At 37.1% G+C, this 22,794-nt stretch overlaps 1 protein-coding gene across 17 annotated transcripts in view; it reads left to right on the top strand.

The window, feature by feature from the left end:
* EYA4 (EYA transcriptional coactivator and phosphatase 4) overlaps positions 1-22,794 on the top strand; it is a 158,749-nt gene that overhangs the window by 75,907 nt on the left and 60,048 nt on the right. For 16 of the 17 annotated variants that reach the window (XM_035538367.2, XM_035538366.2, XM_035538373.2 and 13 more), the window contains exon 3: positions 4,974-5,023. In XM_035538367.2, coding sequence (XP_035394260.1) covers positions 4,974-5,023 — 50 coding nt within the window. Of the gene's footprint in view, positions 1-2,330; positions 2,350-4,973; positions 5,024-22,794 lie in introns of all 17 variants that reach the window. The other variant, XM_050709632.1, reaches the window with a different exon arrangement.

Raw genomic sequence — 22,794 nt, forward strand, 5'->3', positions numbered from 1 at the left:
TTATGTCGTAGGTGAGGGAGCTCAGCAGATTCATTGCCAGAATAATTTACTGCTGATGTTGCAAGATTTTTCAGCTGTGCTTACTGTAAGTGCTAGAAGGGATTTCTCACCTGTGTTGCATTATGAGTTTAATACTATGAGTGTGTGTGTGAGAACACCTCGCAGAGCAGGACCAGTTCATGGTTTAACATCTAGTGTAATGAGGTCCAATAAAATCATGTTAAAAGGATGTTAACGTTGCAAAGGAAAACATCAGAAGCAAGGAAATGCCAGAATTAATATGGCCTGTGGAAATCCAGTCTCTTATGCATTATGGTGCGGCTCTTATTACATGACACACTAGGCTTTCCAGTGGATGTCTACTTTTTTTCAGTGAATGCTTAGTTAGATTTTTCTTTTTATGTTCCTCAGTCTATATTTGTTAAACATGACGCATCTAAATTCCAGAATGACTATAAAATCATTCTTTGTCCTGTAGATATTTCTTATATACGTTAACCAAAGTTCTTCAGTGTTTAATAAATGCGTCTCATTTTCATGCTGCCCTCACACTATCAGACACTTAAAACAGTGTTTATGTTTGAAATCTGAAGAACCAAGGCAGAAATTAAGGCAGAAATTGTATAAAACATTGACTAAAGTTGTCACCAATTTGAGGCAAATTAGACCATCATTTTTCTGGTTAAACATAACATTTGTGCACCATCTTGTAAGTTCAAAGTATAGTTTCCCAGCTTGGATCATTAATTAGGTGTGCAGTGTAGATGGTGTACCAGAAATAGCCTGTTATTCTGTGTAGAGTGGTAAATAAAGCCTCTACTAGTGACTTTCATCGATATTTGATGATTGCACAGGCTTGTCATTATGGTATTTACTCCCAAATCTTATTAGAGGAGAACAAGATGTGCGGTTCTGTCCTGTCCCAACAAGCCGCAGTACTCCTCCACTATCCACACCCATCCCTACGTTAGCCACTTTTTTTCAGCTGGCTTCTGACCTCCTCTGATTTTGCTACCTGCAGATCCCTTTCTTCTTTTGCATCATGGTTTCTGTCCCCTCTCCCTGTTCAGATTTTTCTCCTGTTCCTCCTCCCCATATTTGAGGCTACAGGATTTTTCTTTGTTGACATTGCCCAGGTGTCTTCATGGAGAGACATTGAACTGACCAAGTAGAGAAGGATAGTCCCCTTCCTGATGCCACAGGTGCTCCTGGCAGTCAAGAGAAGTAGTTAATAATTCTTACTTGGCTCCAGCCTCTTTGAGATCAAGAGCATTCAGTACAGATAGGGTCTTCAAAAATTCAGGAGCCAGATTACAAGAGGACTCCACTAATGGTGTGAAAACAGCTTTTAGAAGCTTATAAACCTAAAAAAAATTGGACACCCTTTCACAGAGATGATGATTCCTGGGTACCAGTACACCTTGTACTCACCCACTTCCAGTTCTGGGATTCTGCCTCAGAATTTATGGGCGCTAAAGCCACTCAACAGCATAGTTACATGACTTAAAATATGAACTCAACAGCATGTTTTCTTAAAAAATTGGATTTAAGTATTTTTAGCTGAAATATTTCAAGCGGTTTGTAGTAGACAGACAGGGTAGGAGATTTCAACACTATTTGGTAAAATTCAAAAACAACTGAAACTGATATCTTACCACTCTAGTGAATGATTCTCAACAAGCATATAACTGAAATGATGAGAAAACCTGTGTAAACAGAGGGGGGAAAAAAGGAAAACAGAGTAGGAGTAAAGAAAAAGGTTCTTTTTATAACATTTAACACATGCAAATGTAAATAAATGTGGTGTTAGTGAAAGTTAATTATTTTGAAAACAGTCAGCAAAGCAGATTAAGAGGAAAAACAGTGCAGCTGAAGACAAAGGAAACGATATTTAGTCTTTGATCATAAGTTTTCACAGTGATTTTCTGTTCACCTTCAAGGGTGGCATAATTTTATGAATAACAAAATATGTTTTGCTACTTGAGTAGCCCTAAAGAGAAATGGTGTTAATTCCATACAGCCACTTGAAAGAAAATCACATGCCTGATCCTCCTTTAAGAAATAACATTTTTATTTATTAAGTCTTTTCTCTCAAAGAGAGACCCTAAAGATGCATAATGAAGTTTACATTCAGTCTCAAAGGAAAAGACAAGTATATACAGTGTGCTCATACTGCACGCTTCCTCAGACAATGATCACAGACAAACTGCATATATACCAAGCTGAAAACTTGAAATATTCTTATTTTGTAAGTATTTTGTTTTCATTGCAATGTTCTTGAATATTTAGTACTCTTTTTGTTTGTTTGTTTTGTTTTTGTTTCTCCCTAGAGTTTGTTCCACCTGACAGGTGAGTCTTTTTGATACAATTGGACCATGGCTTTTCTACCTTTTAAGGTATAACAATATACATATATATATATTTTTTTTTTTTCGTATGATCACCATGTAGGTAGTGTATATGTTCACCATGCAGGTAGCGCATAATCTTTCAGTCATCTCAATTTCTTTGTTTAATGTTGGTCAAAACATGATGCAGTAGTTGCGTGAGCAGGGGTAGGACAACTTGTCTGTGAATACCCAACTTTTGCATAACTTGGAGAAGTCCTCCTCTTCCCTGCCCAGGAACATAAGGGCTCTTAATGTGTTGTGTATGTTGAAAGTGCTCAAATAGCTTTCGTGTATGTTTGAATTATCTTTGGGCTTCCATGGTAACTGCCCACCAAAGGACCTGCCATCACTTTGCAAAATCAGGGTGTCAGGATGTGCTGGGTGACTGTCAGACTCTGCAAGCACTGGCTGAAGTGCTTGATTGAACTCTCCTGACCTGGGGATTAAGATCTGAGCCCTGGTGCCAATATGACAGAGAGTGCTATTGGTGGGAACTGACAAAGGTAAATGCCTGTAAACTTAACAGCAAAGAGATGGCAAAAATAGCCCAGAAGTAATATATGTTAGAGACAAGGAAAAAGCTTTACTGGGGTTTTTACTGCATACATTAATTAGATGCATTTATATATTAATTTTCTATGTAAAATTGAAACATTATTTTTCTGGTCAAGTCCCTCCATAAATTCCTGTTGAGAAAGTCTGCTTCTGAAAGTACACACCTGCCTCTCAAGGAAGGTTTCTTTCAAATTCAGTTTCTTTGAATGATTTTGAATTACTGTTTTGAACAATTGCCTGTAATGTTGACACTCAGTACACTAATCTGAGTGGGTATTTTTCTTGTTTGTACCTTAACACAAATTGTGGGCATTTACTTGGTACTCAATTACGTGCTTATATCTCAAGTTTTTTAATGTATTTCAGATCTAGTATTACTTTAATAATAGTGTAGTGAACAAAAAAATGTAGCAATGATGTTTATGTCTAAATATTTGTGGAATAGACTTACATGGGCTTTCATTGTCCTTCAGGCTGAGTCTCTGCACCATCGTCTCCACGATATGCTGAAACTACAAAGTCCATGGAGTAGCATAGTATGAACAGTGAAGAAAAAATCTATGAGGTTGAGAATTAGCAGTGATGAAACTGATAATTGGATAGGCTGAAAAAGGTTTTGTAGCAAAAATCAAGCAAGACAAAATATTTAGAAGATTCTTTGTGTTTTATGTTTTTTTAGTGTTTAGGGGTGTCACTGTATAGTAATAAATACAGCTTTAAGTTCTTTTAAGTTGTTCTTTTCTTGGGGGAAACTGTCATTATTGCTACTGAAAACTGATTTCTATGAAAATAACCAAGTATGTAACTATGTTGTTTGCTGAGTATATAGAACTCAAATGAAGAACAATAATGACCATCCTTAACTCCATGCTTGTACTTAGACATCTTTGAGTGATATTGCATGGCAGTCAGCCAAGGTTTTCAGAGAAAATACTTAGCATTAACCTAATCCTTTTTTTTTTGGACTTGGTGAATATTTGTAGTTTTGACTTCAACAGAATTGAGTCAGTCACAATCTTTTTTTTTTTTTTTTTTTTTCAAAAATACTTTTAAAGTAGCAAGAAGTTATAGGAAAATCTTTTGATGCAAGGTAATCTCAAAAACTGTCATTGAACACATGCTAGTTGTAATGGGAATGTTCTTTGTATTGTGCAAGTCACATGAAGTGAATTTGAGTGACTATGAGTATTTCTAGATGGCTTTAAAATGGAATTTTGAAACCTCCTGTACAACCCTGCATTCAAAGCACACAAGTGATCAAAATGCTTGTTTCTCTGCTGAAGGTATGAAAAGTTTAGGTTACCAGAAGGTACAGTTATATTTTTGCAGGAAATCCTAAAGATCCCTAAGAGATAGCTGATAGTAAGAGAACAGTTTTATATTTTTATTGGAAAGTAATGGATTTTTTTCACCCTTAATTGGCTAACAGCAATGTATTGCGAAGATTAATATGGAAGTCAAACTACCGTTTATGTGATTATATATTGCAAATATGTGTGCAAATGCTGTATGTGGTGTTTTAAGTTCATTGATGCATTAGGAAAACACATTTAACATACAGTTAGGAGATTCACAAAATGAAAATTAGTGCATGAATTATTTAGCTAGCACTGCACTTTGCCCCAGAATCTAGTGTTTATTATTGTGAGCTTTAGCAGGAAACAGAAGCAGTATCAATTGGGAAAACATTTCTTTACTGAGCTGAGAACAGTATGGCTTTCTGGTTTCCAAGTGGGGAACCTGGTTCTTTGCTTTCTTTGTTCCCAGTTAGGCTACTCCCAAGCTATTTTAGCTGAACATTTTACATACTAATGGAGCCTAGGGAAGTGCATTTGGCAGCCGTTCATGGGATAATAATGAAACACACTGTTTAGTACTGCATACTGCTGCTGTAAAATGCGGGAAGTATTTTATAGAGATCATGGTGAGCAGAGCTGCATCCACTTTAAGCGATGTAAGTGCGTGAACAGTGAGTGAGGAAGTTGTGTTTCAAGTGAGAGTAACTGTGGAAATCCTTTGCTTTTGCAGGTAAAGAAAACGTGTACAGAATCAGATGTGTCAGAGCCTCCGAACACCAGGTATGGTAAAGAAAGGCAAGTGCTGACTGCCTGCAGCTCAGTGGTGCAGCATGATACGGAGCTGAGCTGCAGATACATAGCACTGTGTGCAAGAGACCTGCTTTGCAAAGAGTGAAGGACTGGGTTAATTTTAAGTGCTTTTCACTCTAGAAGGTTTTCCCCCCTCAGTCTGAGATGAGGGCTATCATCAGGGTTGATAAGTATAAATTGTGCCATAAGGCTGAATTATCATTCTCAATTTAAAAGAAAATCCTAAGAAATATCATAAAGAAATCTATGTACTCAAATTTCACTTTTTTTTTTTTCTTTTGTCCCTTTTCTGCACACGTGAGAAACCTGATGTTTACTAGTAATATAGTTTATTTCCTGTGTTGGCAGTTCTGTCTTAATTTGTGAAAATTTACCTTTATCAAAACTTTTTTTTTTTTTTCACTTCTAAAAAGCATGGCACTGTGTTTATAAGTTAGGAAGAGGCCATGTATTCTTTAAAATGAAACTTTTCAAACACTGTCTTTGCTAATTTCATGTACATGGGGAATAAGAGCTGCATTTAATTTCTGTGTTTTGCACGTGGAGGTACAAGTGTGTATAGTTCTGAGCAGGTGAAGTAGCAATTGTTTTAGGTTTGTGTGTTTCTGTTAATTAGTAAACTGTTGAGCCACAGTGGGTGATTTTCTTAAAATTTGGTGGTTTGCAGTGTTTTTTGCCTATCTTTGTCTTGCTTCTGTTTAGAAGAACTATTTAATTTTCACAAAAATTGACATCATGCTAACACTGTGATTAAAACTCAGAAAAGCTAAGTAATTCAAGGTTTGCCAAATTCCATCCTCAGATTTGTGTCACTGTTGCAGCAGCATCCTTTGGGAGCTGGGGGCCACATGTAATGTTAAAGTCCAATGTAGTATCTGTGGCATGAGCTATGCAGTGCACTGTCTGAGTTTCTTTGATTAGCTTCTTGTGTCCCTTATGAATACATCTTTGCCTTTCATTTAGTTTGGTAAGAGATGAATATATATAAGGGAGTATAAAATTCGGTGTCCTGATATGCTTCCAGTGAAGTCAGTAGTAGTTTTGCATACTTTGGGGCATATTTTGTCCTTTGGTTCTCATTTAATAACTTATAAATGGAAAATGTATCTGCTGTCCTGCTGCTTTGGTTTAAATTTTATTATAAAGATCAAGCTCTTTCCAACTACTTTGATGGCATAACAAATCTCCACTTATCACAACACTTGTGCATGTATGTAATTTTAAAGACAACCGTTATATCTCAAATATTTAAAATTAAGATTTAAAATTTTGAAGAATCCATAGATGTTTTTTCTTCAGACTATGAATTGCAACAAGCTTGAGGACCCAGGATATAACATACTGTCATTATCTCTGCACATTAGGAAATTTCTTAAGAATTGTAATTAAATTCTTCATACCAGGTGTAAGGAACAGAAAACTTTTTTTTTTTTTTTTTTACCAAGTTTAAGAGGGAAACCACGTTACAAATAGTCAATTTGAAGGAGAAATCAGGTAATATTTATTTATTTATTTATTTTAATGAGCAAAACCCAAAATATTTTTTTCATTTGGAACTCCATGGTCTCAGTTTGAGGATATATCAGAAACAGTCGAAATTAACGTTCCTGGCCCGTGTGTGTGTAATGCTGTGTATACAGCCCGCAGAAAGCATTTTTTGTCAGATCTCGATCCGCGGTGCGACTTGGGTCTTCCAGGGGAATCTCTGACAGCCTTTGACTGCAGCAGCGCTAGGGGGCACCGCACAGCACATAACACTTGAAAGCCTGGAGCAAGGTAATTCTTCTCTAAACAAGTCTTAAGTGAAAACATTGCACATAAAATGAAACATCAGCATAAAAATGAATGCTGGAGACACACAGCCTTACAGAATGGCTCCTGGCTTGGGACCTAAGGCCAATATCATTCATTTATTTAGCTAGCTTTATAGCGTGTTGGTTTTGGATTTGAAACTATTACAATAAATGCAGATGGAAAGTGTTTTTACAGTAGGGAAGTAATTAAACTGGGTGTGGGAACTTTGTCAGGAGAATTCTTGGAGTGACATGTGTGTATCAGCAGATTCTTTGTCTTGCTTGGCCTTGGTTCGTCTTTTAGAAAGAAACATTCAAACTGCAGATGTAACTAGTAAATTCCCTTCAGAAAAAAAAATACTAACCTATGAAGCATATCAAAACATGCTTTCCAGAAGTATCCAGTTATATAGACAGTAAAAATCAACTGTCACCAGTGTTTTTTAATACAACAATGGTTATTATCTCCACAGGTAAACTGCAGACACACACAGGTAACTGTGGTTAAGAACTGAAGTCATGGTGGGTAGGCACCCACCACATTATAAACACACAAAAAAACATGCATGGATCTTCAGTATCTCTGTCACAAATTGTAACTCACAAATTCCTTACTTTTACAAATTCTGTCGAAGTCTCTTGAGGGTTATTTTGCAAAACCCCTATGAGCTGTTTGTAAATACCTTTGTCAGATTGTTTACGCATTAAACCTATCACGGTGTTATTGTGGTTATAGCAATACTAAGGCATTCTTTCTACATAATTTTTTAATAAAAATCAAATTCACCCTGCATGTCTAAATATCTGTCTAGTTGGACAAAATGTTTATATCTTCCTGGAGCCAGAAAGGTTGGGACTTGCTGAGTGTCATACTACAGGTCTGACAAGACAGGAGCAACATGCATGGGTGACAACTCCATCACTCTGGCCATGTATTAAATTCACTAGTGAGATTAGGAAAAGTTCAGAGCCTATAAACACACATTGCTTTTAATTGTCTTATCTACTGGGTATAAATGGGACTGATCCCCCAAATATGCTGAACAGCTCCTACATTTTATTTAATATTGTATAAGAAACACTGAAAATTAGCGTGATGCATGAAAGTTAACTTGTTTGCAGTTGTTATAACTCCATTTTTACATAGATAATCAGAGAAGTATTTTTAATACTAATAATGGAGTGTTTTGTTGCCTTAAAACTTGTAAGCTACAATTACAGCCTCACACCTCAAGATATTCCTATGAAAATGAGTTAAACACTAGAATATATGTGAAGTCTGCTAAAATGGTAAATACTGGGTCCCATTCCCCATTTCGCTGTCAGCTACAACATGTTGGTTTTGGCTATACAACCCAGGGCAGCATCTTTCTTTGTGACAACAGACTGCTTGATGAACATATCACTGCTAGCCCAAAGTCCTTCCCTTCCCCTTTCCCTCTCCCTTCCCCTTCCTACCAGGCCTGTCAGAGATTCTACTGTAAGATCAAAGTCACATCACAAACTGAGATCTGGCCCAAGATATCTAGTTTACTGGGTTATAAAATCAAATAGAGAGGGGAGGAAGAGGAAGTCCCTGCAAAGAGAAAATTTAGCAGTCTTCTGCAGCTTCCTCTAAGTCCACTGATTATAGGGCTTTTTTGCCCTTTCTAGAGGATAGAAGAATCTGCAGAAGAATGAATAGATTTTTCTGACAGATGAGACAGTTTATTTTCTTCCTGGAGAGGTAGCTATTATGTTAGTACCAGTTAGACAAAGTTTGTTCCTATGTATTGCTGAAAAGCAAATTCACTAATGATGATTACTGGTGAATCACGCCCACAGAGACACAGTTGCCAGATAAATAGGCTGTCTGAAAAAACACAGAGGATTTTTTCATGTTTAAAAAAGATCTCCAATATTTCAATTTAATATGGGTTTCAGTGAGGCTTTCAGCATAGATTGCAGCTGTTCATCAGATGATTGCTGTTCTGGCCTTCCAAACCCACCTTCTTAAAAGTGCACCACATTGTAAGATTTAAAAGGTATGCATTCCTTTTCTCTTCCTTCATCCTAAAAGTCTCTTTCAACCCCCCTGAATGAGAAATGGGCTTTTATATTTTTTCATTGTTCTCATTTGGATACCTACTCCTGTTTTTGTTTTTATTTTGTGAGGATATAGTGCTATAGGATATAGCACATACATGTCCAGAGACAATTACTGTTGTTAATGCACTAACAAGTAAATAGATGGTATTGGATAACAGTGAGAGCTACCACAGTTTTCACATTGCATCCATGAGACCAAGGCTTGGTTCCCCTGTAACTCAGGACACTGGTATGAATACAGTTTTCATGATATTTGCTATACCAGAGCCATGTTAACACTGAGTGCATTACCTGAAAGGGTTTCCATGGGCATCAGTGCATTTAACAAAAATAAAAAGGAAAATGATGCATATCTCCTGCACCTTATTCTGGACAACCAGATCATCAAAAGTGTTTCATTTATAACAATTTGAGCTGTGTAAAACACAACCTGAAATTTTACTTGCACTAATTTGTTCAACAGAACCTTCACATTCTTAGCTCAGGTTTGATGGCTGATTGGAATTAAATAATCCAACCCAAACTATTCTGTGATTCTATGATACCCTGCATTTATCTGTATTTACCAGGTCTAATAACTTCTCAACCCAAATACAAGCAGAACAGGTCATCTGATGGGTTCTGTGACAGAAGCTGTTGTGCCTTTCCCAGGGTCGTTTGAGCACACCCAACCATTTGCATACCAGTTTGTAGGAGTGTGAGACCAGCAGTACCTTTCCATTTATTTTCAGCTCAGCAGATGAACAATAAATGTTTATTATTACATGGTGAAGAGGACCTTTACGATTTAACTGCCAAGCAAGAAAAGCCAGCAACAGCTATGGAAATTGTCATTAATGTTTCAGCAGTTATAACAGAAAAAATAAATAGTATTGGTTGTGCAGTAAAAAGGGAGTGAGCTCAGACTCTCAAGTTTTCAGATATGTTGTTTAGCCAAATGTGCTCCTACATTTAATTCTCAACTATCTGAAGAGTTTTCATTAGAAGGTAGGGATTGGTTGTTTATGAGACAAATGTAGCTTATTTAGGTTAGAGGCTAATTGAGACACTTTTAGAGTCAGGAGCAGTGTAGCACCACTGTATCTCATACTGAATAACCTGTAGATCATGATGACGTGATAAATGGGCTTCATCTGAGGAAATGAGATATTGACATGACAGTTTAATTTAGACTCCTAAAGTCACATTCATCTCATGGTGAAGTAGATGTGTAGAAGATGCTTCTGAGATGCTATTTATTTGAACCACTTCTCTCTATTGACAATGTATTCCTCTCTTCCTGAATATCCTTGCAGACTCCACCAGCAATTACTTGCTGCACTGCTGATTTTGCATAAGACCAGCTAGATACACCAATGAAAGCATTTATGTTGATTGTTCATATTCTGCTGTTCTGCAAAACTGTTCAGTTCCATAAGGGAATCCATGCAAAAATAAAATTATCCTTTAGTCAGGAAAAAAAAAAAAAGGCGCTTAATGCTTTGTTACTGGCTGCTAGTATTTCTTGGGTTTGGGGCAAACTATAAGGAGGAACAGATACAGCAATATGAATTTGCTAGGAAAAGGCAGAATAAGTAAAGCTAAAATTGAAAGACTGCCACAAGTAATTTTAGGAATTGGAACAAAAAAATCAGTCAACAGGAGGTACACTATGTGATTGTCAGAATATCGCATTCATGTCAGTGAGTTCTTTATAGTTATAAACATTTCACCTAAGAGAAACGTTTGGCAGGATCCAGGGCAGACTTCTCAGTGGCTGGCAAAAAATGTTTCACAATTTTCCAATTTTAAAATAACTACATTGTGGAATAAGATTTCTTATAAAGGCTGCATTCTGGGACACACAGGCATAGCTCGCAGTCAAGAGAATGTTTTACACAAATCTGTTACTTATTAAAGGTTTGGTGCACATATTTAGTCTGCATGCCACTTCAGCAGTTTGAGTCAATCAAAGTAACACAGTTAGCAAGATGACTGTGCAGATACACGTAATTGAATGACATACTACATCCATGACCATCATACGGCACTTGCAACAAGTATGTTTTCTTCCTATGTGTGTTGTATGCTTTTCAGGCATGTAGTTTGCAGACAGCACAAGTCTTTCCTATTTTTGGAGCAGTCTGTGCGGTGTCTCTCTGCCTGCCATGCCCTGATGTTCTCATGCGTTAACTTTAGAAATTTGGTCTTCTGATTACCCGGAGCCTACTGAAGCTGGTCACTGTCTGCCCGTTGGTTTTCATTGGCTCTGGACCAAGCCCCCAAAGAGTTCTAAAAATATATATGATATGTTTACAGAAATTGCAATAATCTATTTAGAGTACAAACACATGGTAACTGATGACATCACAGAGAAGTATTGGAATGGTTTATATTAACAGATCCCTGTGGTTTTAATGATAAAATTAATGTATTTTTTATATTTTTCCTCTGTTATAAATTCCGGTGGTTTTTTGTTGTAGTTGTTGTTGTTGCTAAAATCAGGCATAACATATTTTCTATTATATTACAAATGATTTCTTTGTGTTATGCCAAGCCAGATCATGTCACTATCAAGACTTCCACTAACCTGAATCAGTTGTGGGTCAGACTCTGAAACAAGCAAAAGGAACTAGAAAAGAACAAGAGGTTTTGAACAGCTATTGGAAACTTATATAACCTTTAAAAAAAAAAAAAAAGACTAGGATAAACAAGATTTTAACAGAGGTGTTAGTAGAAGTAGTAATTTGGAAATTTTTTTGTTACTCTTACGTGCAATCACATAGTATTTTTGTCTAACACTACATATTATGAAGGTAAGTGCTTTCTAGTATGCATTTGTGCTGCTAGAATGCAAGAACCAACCACTGCTAATAATTTTAAACCTATACTAAAAACTGAAAGAAAAATAGTACATCTGGAAATTAAAAAGTTCTCCAAGAAACAAAGAAACATATTTTAACAGCTCTGAGTTTATTTTTTATGTTGGTTGGACTGTGTCTTATTAATGAGATAGAGTAAATAATACAAAATACTGATCAACTACATGCTGGAATGTACTAATTTAAACTAGAAGTATTTATTTATTTGCTGTTGCCTTAAAAAGGTGCTGTCATTCCTGCTCTTTAAGGTGTATTTTGAAAATAGTTAAAATCCCTTTGAATACTGTCTAACCATCTACACTTAAAGTGTTTCAAGAAATAGTTGCTATTTTCTACATTTATGCACTGGATATGACCTTTGACTTTATGTCTTACATATCTTAAGTACATGTCCTAAACAAAAGACTGTTAAGCCATTTCACCTGGTAAAAATATTGCATATTTCTTAGAGTGGGGATCTCATCCAAGGTATCCTATAACCAGCAGACATAAATCAAGTCCCTTTTGCTATCCCATACTGATCTGTGTGAAAATTTTCTGCCATCTTGGGTAGTTAGTAGTTAACAGACTACTACTATATATGAATGATAGCGGTGACTCCCAGGATATTGCTGTGTCCACATCTCTGTTTTAAAGTCCTCTCACGGTTCTGTCTTCTACGTGCCCTATAAGAGGCAACAATTTCCATGTGTGAATGTTTCTGGTTAATTGTGAGGAGGTCTAGAACCACCCCATGTAATTGTATAATTAATAGTTTTGATATAATTGAGACTTCCGAAGTGCTTTGTGATTTCTGAGCCAGCTCCAAGAGCACAAGTTATTTAGCATGCCCCAGTCATGAAACCCTTCACACATGCTGAGCTACTGTTAGGTGCTTTCAGCCATCCCAGACAGGGGGATTGTGAGTGCCCTTCAACTGAAATGCGTGCTGGTGCTCTCTGTGAGGGTTGGGAAAGGTTTGCAGAAATGAAGTTCTAAAGCTGTGTCAATGACTAAGTATTAATGGCAGTTAAGTATGAAGAAAACCCCCAACAACTAAACACACAAAAAAAACAACTGAAGAAAAAAGAATGCAACAAAAATTTCCAAAATTTCATATTTAAGAAGTAGACACAAAAAACTCATAGTAATAGCTTTCGACTGGGGTTGGCAACCTATAAGAAATACCTATAAGCACATAAACAAATGTAATATGAATTTTATGATCAAAGTTTTTCAAGCACATTGAAATATTCAATATAATCCCTTAGTCATCATTGTAGAACAATGTGGTAGCAGCACGTGTACAGCAGTGCACAGGGCAGTTCTCACAATGCTATCTTCTCTCCCTTTTATACACGGGTGCTGTTGCACAATGTAACTTGGGCAACTACAGTAGCTAATTCCATGAGAGAGAAATTATAATACATGTTTTACTGCCTTTACTACTGAATAAACAGGTGACACGATGTGATGTACATGGAGACAGCAGGAGTTAAAATTTAAGTCCATTTGCAAGGCTGTTGTCACTCTCCATCATCAACTTTCTGTAGCTGGAGGTGCAGGTGCACAGAGGGAGCAGGACTGAAGCAATCCCAGTGACTTAGTGTACACCTGGTTGTTACTCATCTATTTTGGACTGAGCAGGTACCAGTGTGGGTGGTGGGCTGGTGTCCTCCCCACCTGCAAATGACACAATTTGCTTCTCTTAAATCATGGTGTGGATACTGGCAGCCCAACATAAAGCCTGAGCTGTCACCAGTTGCATAGACTGGTGGTATTTAAGTTCGCTTTTCTGCCTGTTCTTCATGTTGCATTATTAGCTCGGGCAGCGTGTGTTAGCTCACCACCAGGCATTCTTGTCTGCCAGCCATTCCGAGGTGACAGTCTGGCAGTCGCTGGCAGGCTGAAATTAGTTTCTGTCTAAAGTGAGTATATTGCTGCTCTGCAAAATGAGGTGCTTTGTGCCCCAAGGTGAGGTCCAAGGGTTTGGCCTCTAAAAGTAAGCATTCATTACACTTCCCTTTCCCTCTCTGTTATCCCTCCACCCCTGCCCGTTGTGACCAGTTTAGACTGAATGTGTTGATCTGCAAAGTCATAGTACTTTTTCATACAAAGTCTACTTGAATTTCAGAGAGTTGGAAAACAAGTACATATATTTCTGAGTTAAATAATGTATTAATCAGAACTGAATATTTTTGAGCCTTCAGGAGTGTCTTGGGATAGGGGAAATACTGGTTTTGAGTGAAAAAATATAAGCTGAGATTGTACCTGCAAGTGTGTTTACTTAAACCAATAGTTTTACAGATTTTTTTCCTAAAATTGAACTGGATTTTGAGACATAAAATGACGGTGTTGGTTCTTCAAGTTCAGCACATTTAATCACAATGAGAAAGAGCTCTCTTTCTCCCTAGTCTATTTTTTGCTGTCATATCACATTACAGCAGCACACAGGAGAACTAATTCAAATCCTGTTCCAGCTTCTTTGACCTCTTAGATAATCCAAATATATTTTACCAATGGTGAGCCTGAATAATAAAAGTATTTGGTTCCACCTGGTTTACACTTCAAATCCAATTGAATAAGTTCCTAGAAGAATGCAATATTAAAAAATTTTCCAGTTCGATCCAAATTCCCTATTCAGAGATTGTTACATGTTGCTATTTAAATGAATCACCTTTTTTTTTTTTTTCAAATATTTTTAGGTGTAATTTGTTGGCTAGATATTTCACAACATGTTCAGATACATTTTGAATGTCATCTGTCAATCTATGTGTTCTGTAAGTACTTAACTAACGCCATGCAATTAGTATGTTGTGCTAGTATTTAGCACACCAAAAATCACCTCTTTGCCATCTTGCCAGACCCTGATCAGTCACTAGGAAAAAAAAAAAAAAAAAAGGAAGAAAAAAAAGTAAGAAATGAGTAGAATGAACTGCAATAAATTCATATATAAAGACCACATGGAAATAAAGTAAATGCAAGTTTGCTTTCTGTTTTCTAACATCTGCATGTTATACATGACTTGTATGCATGTTCAGAATGTTTGCCTTATAATATTTCAGACTTGGTCTCATCTATTTATTTTAAGGTAGCCTAATTCCTGTGCTTCAGTTCTCTTTACACAGAGTTTAGGCTGCACCCCAGTCATCATTGTCCCGCTCTGGGAACAGAAGTCAGAGGATCCAGATGACAAGGAGGGAAAAAGACTCCTCCAGCAGCATCTGGCTCTTTGGCAGATTTGTCAAGCACTTCTGCTAATGGGTTTGGATTTGCCCAGGGGTCTTTTATGTGGTTACATTGCAGATGGTCTGTCTGTTCTATCTTCTCCTTTTGAATGCTTTTATTTAAAAAAAAAAAAAGGAAAGAAAGAAAGAAAAAACACAAAAAAACTTTCATCTGATCCTTAGAATTTACACAGTCCTTCCCAACTGATAAGGTTCTTTATGAGTCTCATAAGATGCCTCTGCATACTCCTTTCTGTTAGAAATCTCAAAGCTTTCCATATATCCAAATGTGTGTCTTGAGTTTTGCTGGCAATTCTGGACTTAGTTCTCCAGTTTAGCTGCCAAGTGATATAATTTACTGTGATCTGAGTCTGTATGTTTGTCAAATTTCTGTGGGATTTACTTTATGTCATTTGTAGAGCAGAGGTAACTTTACCTCCCCTTAAAGCATGAAATATTCTTGCCTTCTACTAGCCTTCCACCTTTGAAAACCTAAGTTCAAATCTGGATCTGGTTATTAGTGAAAATGAGTATGATGGTCTCAATCTAATTCATAGGGGATTCTTGTCTGCCATTTAAGAGAGGTCCAGGCCTGCAGCAGCAATTCTTTGGGAAGGTATGTTGGCAGATCTATGGAAAAAAAGCATATACAATGCCCAAATAAATAAAGCAATTTCATGGATCGGCTTTTTAGCAGAATTATTTATTTTGTGACCCGAGCGAAGAAGAGGGCAAAAAGGGAATGCATCTTCTTTCCTGAATTTCATTTTCTTTCTCTTTAAATTTACAACTGTATCTCTAAGACTTTAATGTTTAAAATTCTGTATTTATTTTACTTGCTTTTCATTGTAGAAGTAATTGGCAGGTGACTAGACATAAGATCACCTTTTATTCTTATGTTATTTCAGGGTTTTATCTTATTTCCCTTCTAATTATATATATTAAATTTGATGGAAAAAACTTTGTATTCTCAAAAAATGTAGTGCTTTTCAAGTCTTTCTCAAAATAGTACTAGAGAAGCATACTCATTCCCTTTAGAGTTTCATTATTATACTATGTTTCACAACAGTAATATTTTAAAATTTACTGAGAAACAAAACATATAAAACGCAATCATGTTGTTATTAATGTCTCCTATTCGTGTGCCCTGTATTGCTAGTCCAGTCCTTAACCACCGGGCAATCTGTGCTAACTGTGGTAACATTACAGTCTTAGCCCCAGGAAGTCTGCAGTATAGATGTGCATGACCTTAAAAAACAACACCACAGAGTTTGTTTCATCCTACCCTGTTTTTCCCTCGAACTTTGACAGAAGTGGGTATATTATGATTTTTAAAGGCAGGATGGTATGTCAGAAGTCATACTGGGGTCAAACCATTTGGTGTAAATTGGGCTTTTAGCAGACAGAGGTATAAAGTACAGGCAAACCGGCAAACCTTTTACAGTTTCCATCAGACATGCTGGTTTTTGGTTCTGTGGGGGAGGGGGGGAGGGGGGAGGGTAAGGGTGGTGCATGGGATATGGAGTAGCTGGAGCCACTGCTGTGTCCTTGCCTCTGCCCTCTGTCTGCATGGACAGGAAGGTATCCCCTACTGCAGCTCACTTGTCAGAATCCAGTCTGAGCTGAGACTGGAGGGTTCCCATTTTGCATCTGTACCTGCCACTTCTTACAGCTTCAGGGGATAATTCAGAAGGGATTATGCCCTAGAGTCCTCAGCTACATGTATTTATTGACTCTTAGAAAAATCACCCGCTTCTACGGACGCCTACCTATGCAACCTGCTCTAGGGAACCTGCTTTGGCAGGGGCGTTGGACCCAATGATCTCTGGAGGTCCCTTACAATCCCTACAATTCTGTGATTCTGTGATTGTGTAATTCTACCCAAATTAAAAAAGGTACATAAAAACTGTGTATGTTCTTTAGGTCTTACATTATAAAATTATAAAATGACTTAGGGAAATCAAATAGTGAAGCAAAATTAAATGTAATCATTCAATATCATTTGTAAAGGGTAACCAGCATGAGTATATTTATCAGGACATCATCTATCAGGACAAAATGAAAAGGGATGCATGCAATGCATTCAATGTACGTTGCTATCCAGAATAGTTACCCATAGCTACACCTTATTATTTAATAGCAATGATTAAACGGTAAAGCAGTTAAAGCATCGGGCAGTCAGAAAGTTGCATATACTTATTTCATATTCTAAACATAGAACATTATTGTGACTGCAATTAGAGAAGAGAAATAATTGCTTTTGACACAAACTGTTTTAGAGCCAAACATAATGTGCTCCACATGAAGTAAGCTACAGAATTTTTGTCTTGGGAGCCAAGGTTCAGATCAGGTTTAACTTTTAAGAGGAACTTCACTGTTAAATGTGAGACATGCTAATGTTTCCCATGTTAAGCTTGCTTGCCAGTAGCTGTCTGTATTTTATCTTTACCAAAAAAAAAAATAAGAGAGAAGATTCAGAATGTTTGCATTAAAATATAAAGTTTGAATTGAGTGTGAAAGTGACATGTTTTTGACAACTCTTAGTCAACGATCATAACTCATTCTTTCTGGAGATGGTTGGAGCTCTTGCAGGCCCCTGTACTGGTGGCTAATGAAATTACATTGAAATTAGGTACAATACTGCACACCTGAAAGACCTTCTTTCCCTTGGGCAATCCCTGACAAAGAACCACGTGTTTCAATCACTAGTTTGAAATGTAACAGACATTTCAATTCAGGGAGTCAGAGACACAACTAACCCTCTGCTGTCTTGTTATGAAAATGTGAGCTAATGTTTATATTGTGCAGTCCAGGCTCCACTGAAGCCAACAGCAAAATTCCCAGAAATTTTAACAGGCCTCTCATCCATGATTTCCCAATTCTAGGCTTGCTTAAATATTGTGGTACATGACTAAAATTGGCACTGTTGTTATGTTGCAATTAATAATGTAGATACATACCAGGAACTGATATCTGGACCCAGACGGTCGTCTCACTGTTTCAGTTAAAGTCATGCTGTTATGCAATGAAGGATGGTGCTGTGTGTTTTCCCTGAGATGTTTTGAAATTATATGCAGTGAGCCGGGTGACTTCAAAGGCCATATCTAACAAAAGACAGATTTGCAACAGGCTAGTAGTTGGCAGAGCTAATCGTCAGTTGTCTAAGTGCGCTTTACTCTGTATATGTAAGAAATGTCTTTTTTGCCCAAATGAGACTTAAAAGCACCAAATAAAGACTCAGCGAGATCCTCCAGTTGTCCATGTGGTTGCCTATTCCTCTGGGTCAGGTCACCTGCTGGAGATGCAGGAAAAGCCGAAGTTCCCCTGACCAGTTGTGCTACAGAAGTTGTGGTGCGGGAGAGAAGGCCGCAGGCTTGTTGGTTGTGTGCTAGCCATCTCCACAGAAGTGTTTGTTATTTGTTTATGACACAGATCATCATGTTGTAAGAACCACAGGGTCCGTAAGTGCTGATCACATCTGGAAGTGATCAGAAGTGCAAAAGGGAGCTGCTGGGTGAACTACTCGTTGAAAATGTGTCCCTGTGATCCAAAGACCGGTATTTAGACCTTATGTATCTGTAAACTGGTAGTCTGTATTTCATGTAAGTTCAATATTTGACAGCTCCCTGTGGAACTGCAGTGTCATTATCGCTTTTGATTTATTTAAATGCCCACATAATGACTTCAAAAACTACTTTAGTCACCTTTTTTTTTAAGCGGTAGGTTAAACATGGGTTTAACCTCCCATGTACCTTCCTGTATTTTCTGTTCACACTGGGACTAGAAGTCCGTAACCCAGCCCGTGGACTGTATGGCAAAGCTCACAGCAGGGTGTTAAACATGTCCAGGCGTGAGCCAGGGCTGTGACAAGGGAGCATTCGTGCCATGAAATTGTTAGGGCTGTATGTACCATTCAGTCCAGGGTGGGCCAGGTTTTATGCAGACCAAGAAAGTTTATCTCCTTACCCTTCTCTCAGCTACTCCTCCTCAGGTAGCCATAAGCCAGAGAACAGCCTCTGGTTCACTCTGACTACCAGTTGAGGTGTTCTCTGCCTGGATCCTAGAGTTAGATTTTCTCCTACCATCTACCTTTTTCAAGGAGAAAATAGGAAATATCTGTTCAGATGCCACATTACCTCTTGACAGATACTTCCTTCAGAGCCTGGAGCGAATACCCTGAACTAAAAATGTATCATAACAAACCTGTGCCCCTCACAGCCCACAAAAGAAATCTCAAAGTCTTGGATCCAGCTGTCCAGAAGGTATCAGTTAACGTAGCTTTTCTTTTTTTGTGTGTGAGCATCCATTTATTGCAGCAGAATATAAGAGTTTCCCATATAAAGCTATCATCTGCTTTCATCAAATCAAACAAATCTCAGACTGAAGGCTGGGGAGGTGGAGTGGAGGGGAGCCACACAGGGAAAAGGTTGTCAGGGAAAATCTTTTTAATGACAGTCTCCCTGTTTTTGTTAGTGGTTAGTGTAGACCTGTGTTGTATAACTGAAGAAACCTCTTGAGCACAGAGAGGGTGAGCTGGAAGTCTATGCTGAAGTAAATAATTTAGTAAGCTGCTGTTGTTTTTGTTTTGTTTTGTTTTGTGCTGCAGAGTTGTCTGGATTTTTATGTATTTATTTTAATACTTTTTGGCATTGGAGAAATGGACAACATGCCCAATAGGAGAAACCAGAAGCATTTCCTAGAAATTATTGTATGCTTTATCCACAAGTGGAAATCAAAGTTAATTTTGCATTTTCTATTAATTGTGTCGAGAAAATGTTGTTGATCCCCAGCAAAGTCAGAGGGGAGTGAAAAAATAATTTTCTGTGGATTTGTGGCCAACTCAATTGCACCAGAATAGACAGTTTTCTGTGGTTTGCTGGAAACCACATTAAATGACATTAAAATGAAGTAAAGTGTCTCAGTCAATCAAGAACCAGAGAGACCATAGTGTTTCTGACTCTCAAGCAAATAATAGTTTTCAGCAATTATGTAGCACAAAAATCTGAGCCTTCTAAACTCATTAGTGTGTTTAGACATCACCAGAATAAATCTAACCTTTTCACCTTCAGTTTATTCCTCAAACAGAATAAGAAAGTGGCAGTTTTTCTTCTCCAGCAAAAGAAAACTTGAATTTGTAAGCAGTTGTTTTTCATATTGTTTAGTCATATTTTTTTCACTAGACCCACTGAGAAGATATCCATATACTCCTTTTGGTAAAACAGTATCTTCTTATTACTATAGCAAAAGCCATATCCTAGACTAACAAAAGCTATGGCCTTTGGTGTTTGAGAACATGTTGAGAAAAGAAGGGAGCATGGATGTAATGAAGACAAAAAATACCTGACACCTGGCTGTAAGGAGACACAGAATCCCAGAATGGCTCAGAGCCAAAAATGGAGGGTAAGAGCAGAATTGTGACTAGGGAATTGGGCAGAGGGGCTGGGGAAGAAGTGGCAGTGCTGTTAAAAGAAAAATCCTTTTTCTCTATCTGTAAGTGTTGTCCAGAGGCACACTACAATGCTGGCCTTTGTCACTGAACCTGTTTGCTCACAGTCTCATCTGAGCCCTCTGCACCAAGTGCAGCCTAAGCACTGACATTGACTGCCTGGCAGACATCTCCTGTAAAGTAATACTGTCTACATGAGTGGTTTGTTTTTTTCTTTCATTTCTTTTTTTTTTCTCCTCCTAGAATTAGAGCTTAAATAGCCAAGAGAAAGACAATAGGCATGAAAGAAAATTGAGATACAATCACAGCCAGTGCCACTTTATGCCCCAAAGGATCACCAAAGGAGTCCCATCCCCTGCAAGATAAGCAGTATTGTTGAGATCTAAAAAGCTATAAAACAAAATTGAGTAGTTCTGATTTTTCTTCAACTTATTGTCTCTTTGTACTAGAAGGATCCTCTCCACAGTGCTGTTACTGCAATGCCTGGGTAGAGGTTATTTTCTTGTGAGCTTGAACTCATGCACTGTGTAAGTGCATGATAATATTCAAGTATGCAATGAATCATCCATGGTCATAAGAACTCTAGTACAGTCTTTATTGTACTGTTACAATTGTATGAAGCCGAACCCCATGGTATTTTTATTATATATTAACTAGGTGGTATTTATTGACATGGTAGAGATGCTAATGTTGTTCTTCATTTCACTGAAAATTCCTACCTGTGATACCCTTTATCTGACATTGGTTGTAGATTGACAGAGTATTTTTCAGAATATCAATGTTGTGGCATTCATTTGCTTCTTCCTCTTATCTTTTTAATATGGAAGTTGAAATCCTAATTGCCAGACCATGAGAAATAGAAATTATATAGCTAGAATCCACCTTCCATCCCCAAATGGTTGCAAAAAGTTTAGCACTTGTTTTTTGGATTGTTAAAAAAAGAAAGAAAGAAAAAAAAAAGGCAATAAAATAAAACTATGAAGAACATTTGCTGGTTATATCCCTATAACATGACATTTTTCACTGCTTCTTAGCACTGTATCAGATCACTTTACACATTAAGAAATGAGGCCTTAAGGAGAGTGGAAAGGAGCTCTTGCTAGTGTCCGGCAGCATTATTTGTTTTTAACTCTCTGGCAGACTCCCAGAACTTGTATGCTTTTGTGAGATTGTGCCTAGAATAGCAAGAGATGTGGTATTTTGGCCATCTCTTGAGCTTGAGAAGATACAAAGCAGGCTTTGATGAGCCTGAGAAAACAAGAGAGACAGTCACCCCAGTGGAGCAAATTTATCTCATCAGTTTTTCTGTTTCTTCCTTACCTTTCACAGTGGCAAAAGTGCCATACACAAAGTAAAAGCACCTGGAAAAGACAATATTAATCTGTATTTTAGTGTTAGTATAATAATTAGAAATGTTAAGATACAGTTTTATATATATTAAAAAATATACCTGTTGTTATTGATTATTTTAATCTATGTTGCAGATTTTACATAAATTTTGTTGAACTGATATTTGTGTATGTGTATGCATTCTGATTTGTTGTCAGAGTGAAAGGCTTGTAGGAGCTAGCTCAGACTGAATGTGGAAGAGAGATATGCTTATGAGAATTGTTCAGAACATGGCTGGAAGACCTGGGGAAAAAAAAAAAATCTATGGGGAATGGAAATAACAACAGCACACTTGTCTTCAAAACTGTATAGTTGGTCAGAGAGTTGAGTTGACAGCAGTAGGAAACAGATTTAGCTGAGTCTGAACAGATCTGTTACTCAATATTCATATTGCTCTATAAGTTAAAGTTAAATAAAGGGAAATGCCCTTTTTGTTTAATTTTAGAAGCTCCAAGGTAGCTGACATCTTAATTGGAGAAGGCTCCAGGTTTCTGTGAGAACATGTGGATATGTAAGAAGTGGAGTTACAACAGGAGGGATGTAAGAAAAAGGGGAAAACGACCCTTCTCCTCCTGCCCCCAACAGTGGGGTACATTTTGCTACAGTGAAATTTAGTAAAGGTTTGGCTAAATAAAATTATGTAGAAAAATTCCTTTTAAAGAATTTTGAAATGAAAAATACTTTTAAATGCCTTTTGTTCTGGTTAATATAGAAACTAAATACAGTTATTTAATCAGTTATTTAATCTTAAATAGTCCTTTCAATTCACTTTTAGTTTGGATTTGTAAAATACTCATTTAGGATGTAAAACACTTTGTTTTCACATTAAAATATTTTTTCTTCTATAGCTCTTTGATAAATGATTTCATACTTTCAAAGTTATTAGTAGAAAACAGTTTGAAATATAGTAAAAATATTTTATATATTTTGCATTTGAAAAATTATGCCATTAAAAAAT

The sequence above is a fragment of the Cygnus atratus genome, chromosome 3, assembly GCF_013377495.2.
Source record: "Cygnus atratus isolate AKBS03 ecotype Queensland, Australia chromosome 3, CAtr_DNAZoo_HiC_assembly, whole genome shotgun sequence".
NCBI classification, from domain to species: Eukaryota; Metazoa; Chordata; class Aves; order Anseriformes; family Anatidae; genus Cygnus; species Cygnus atratus.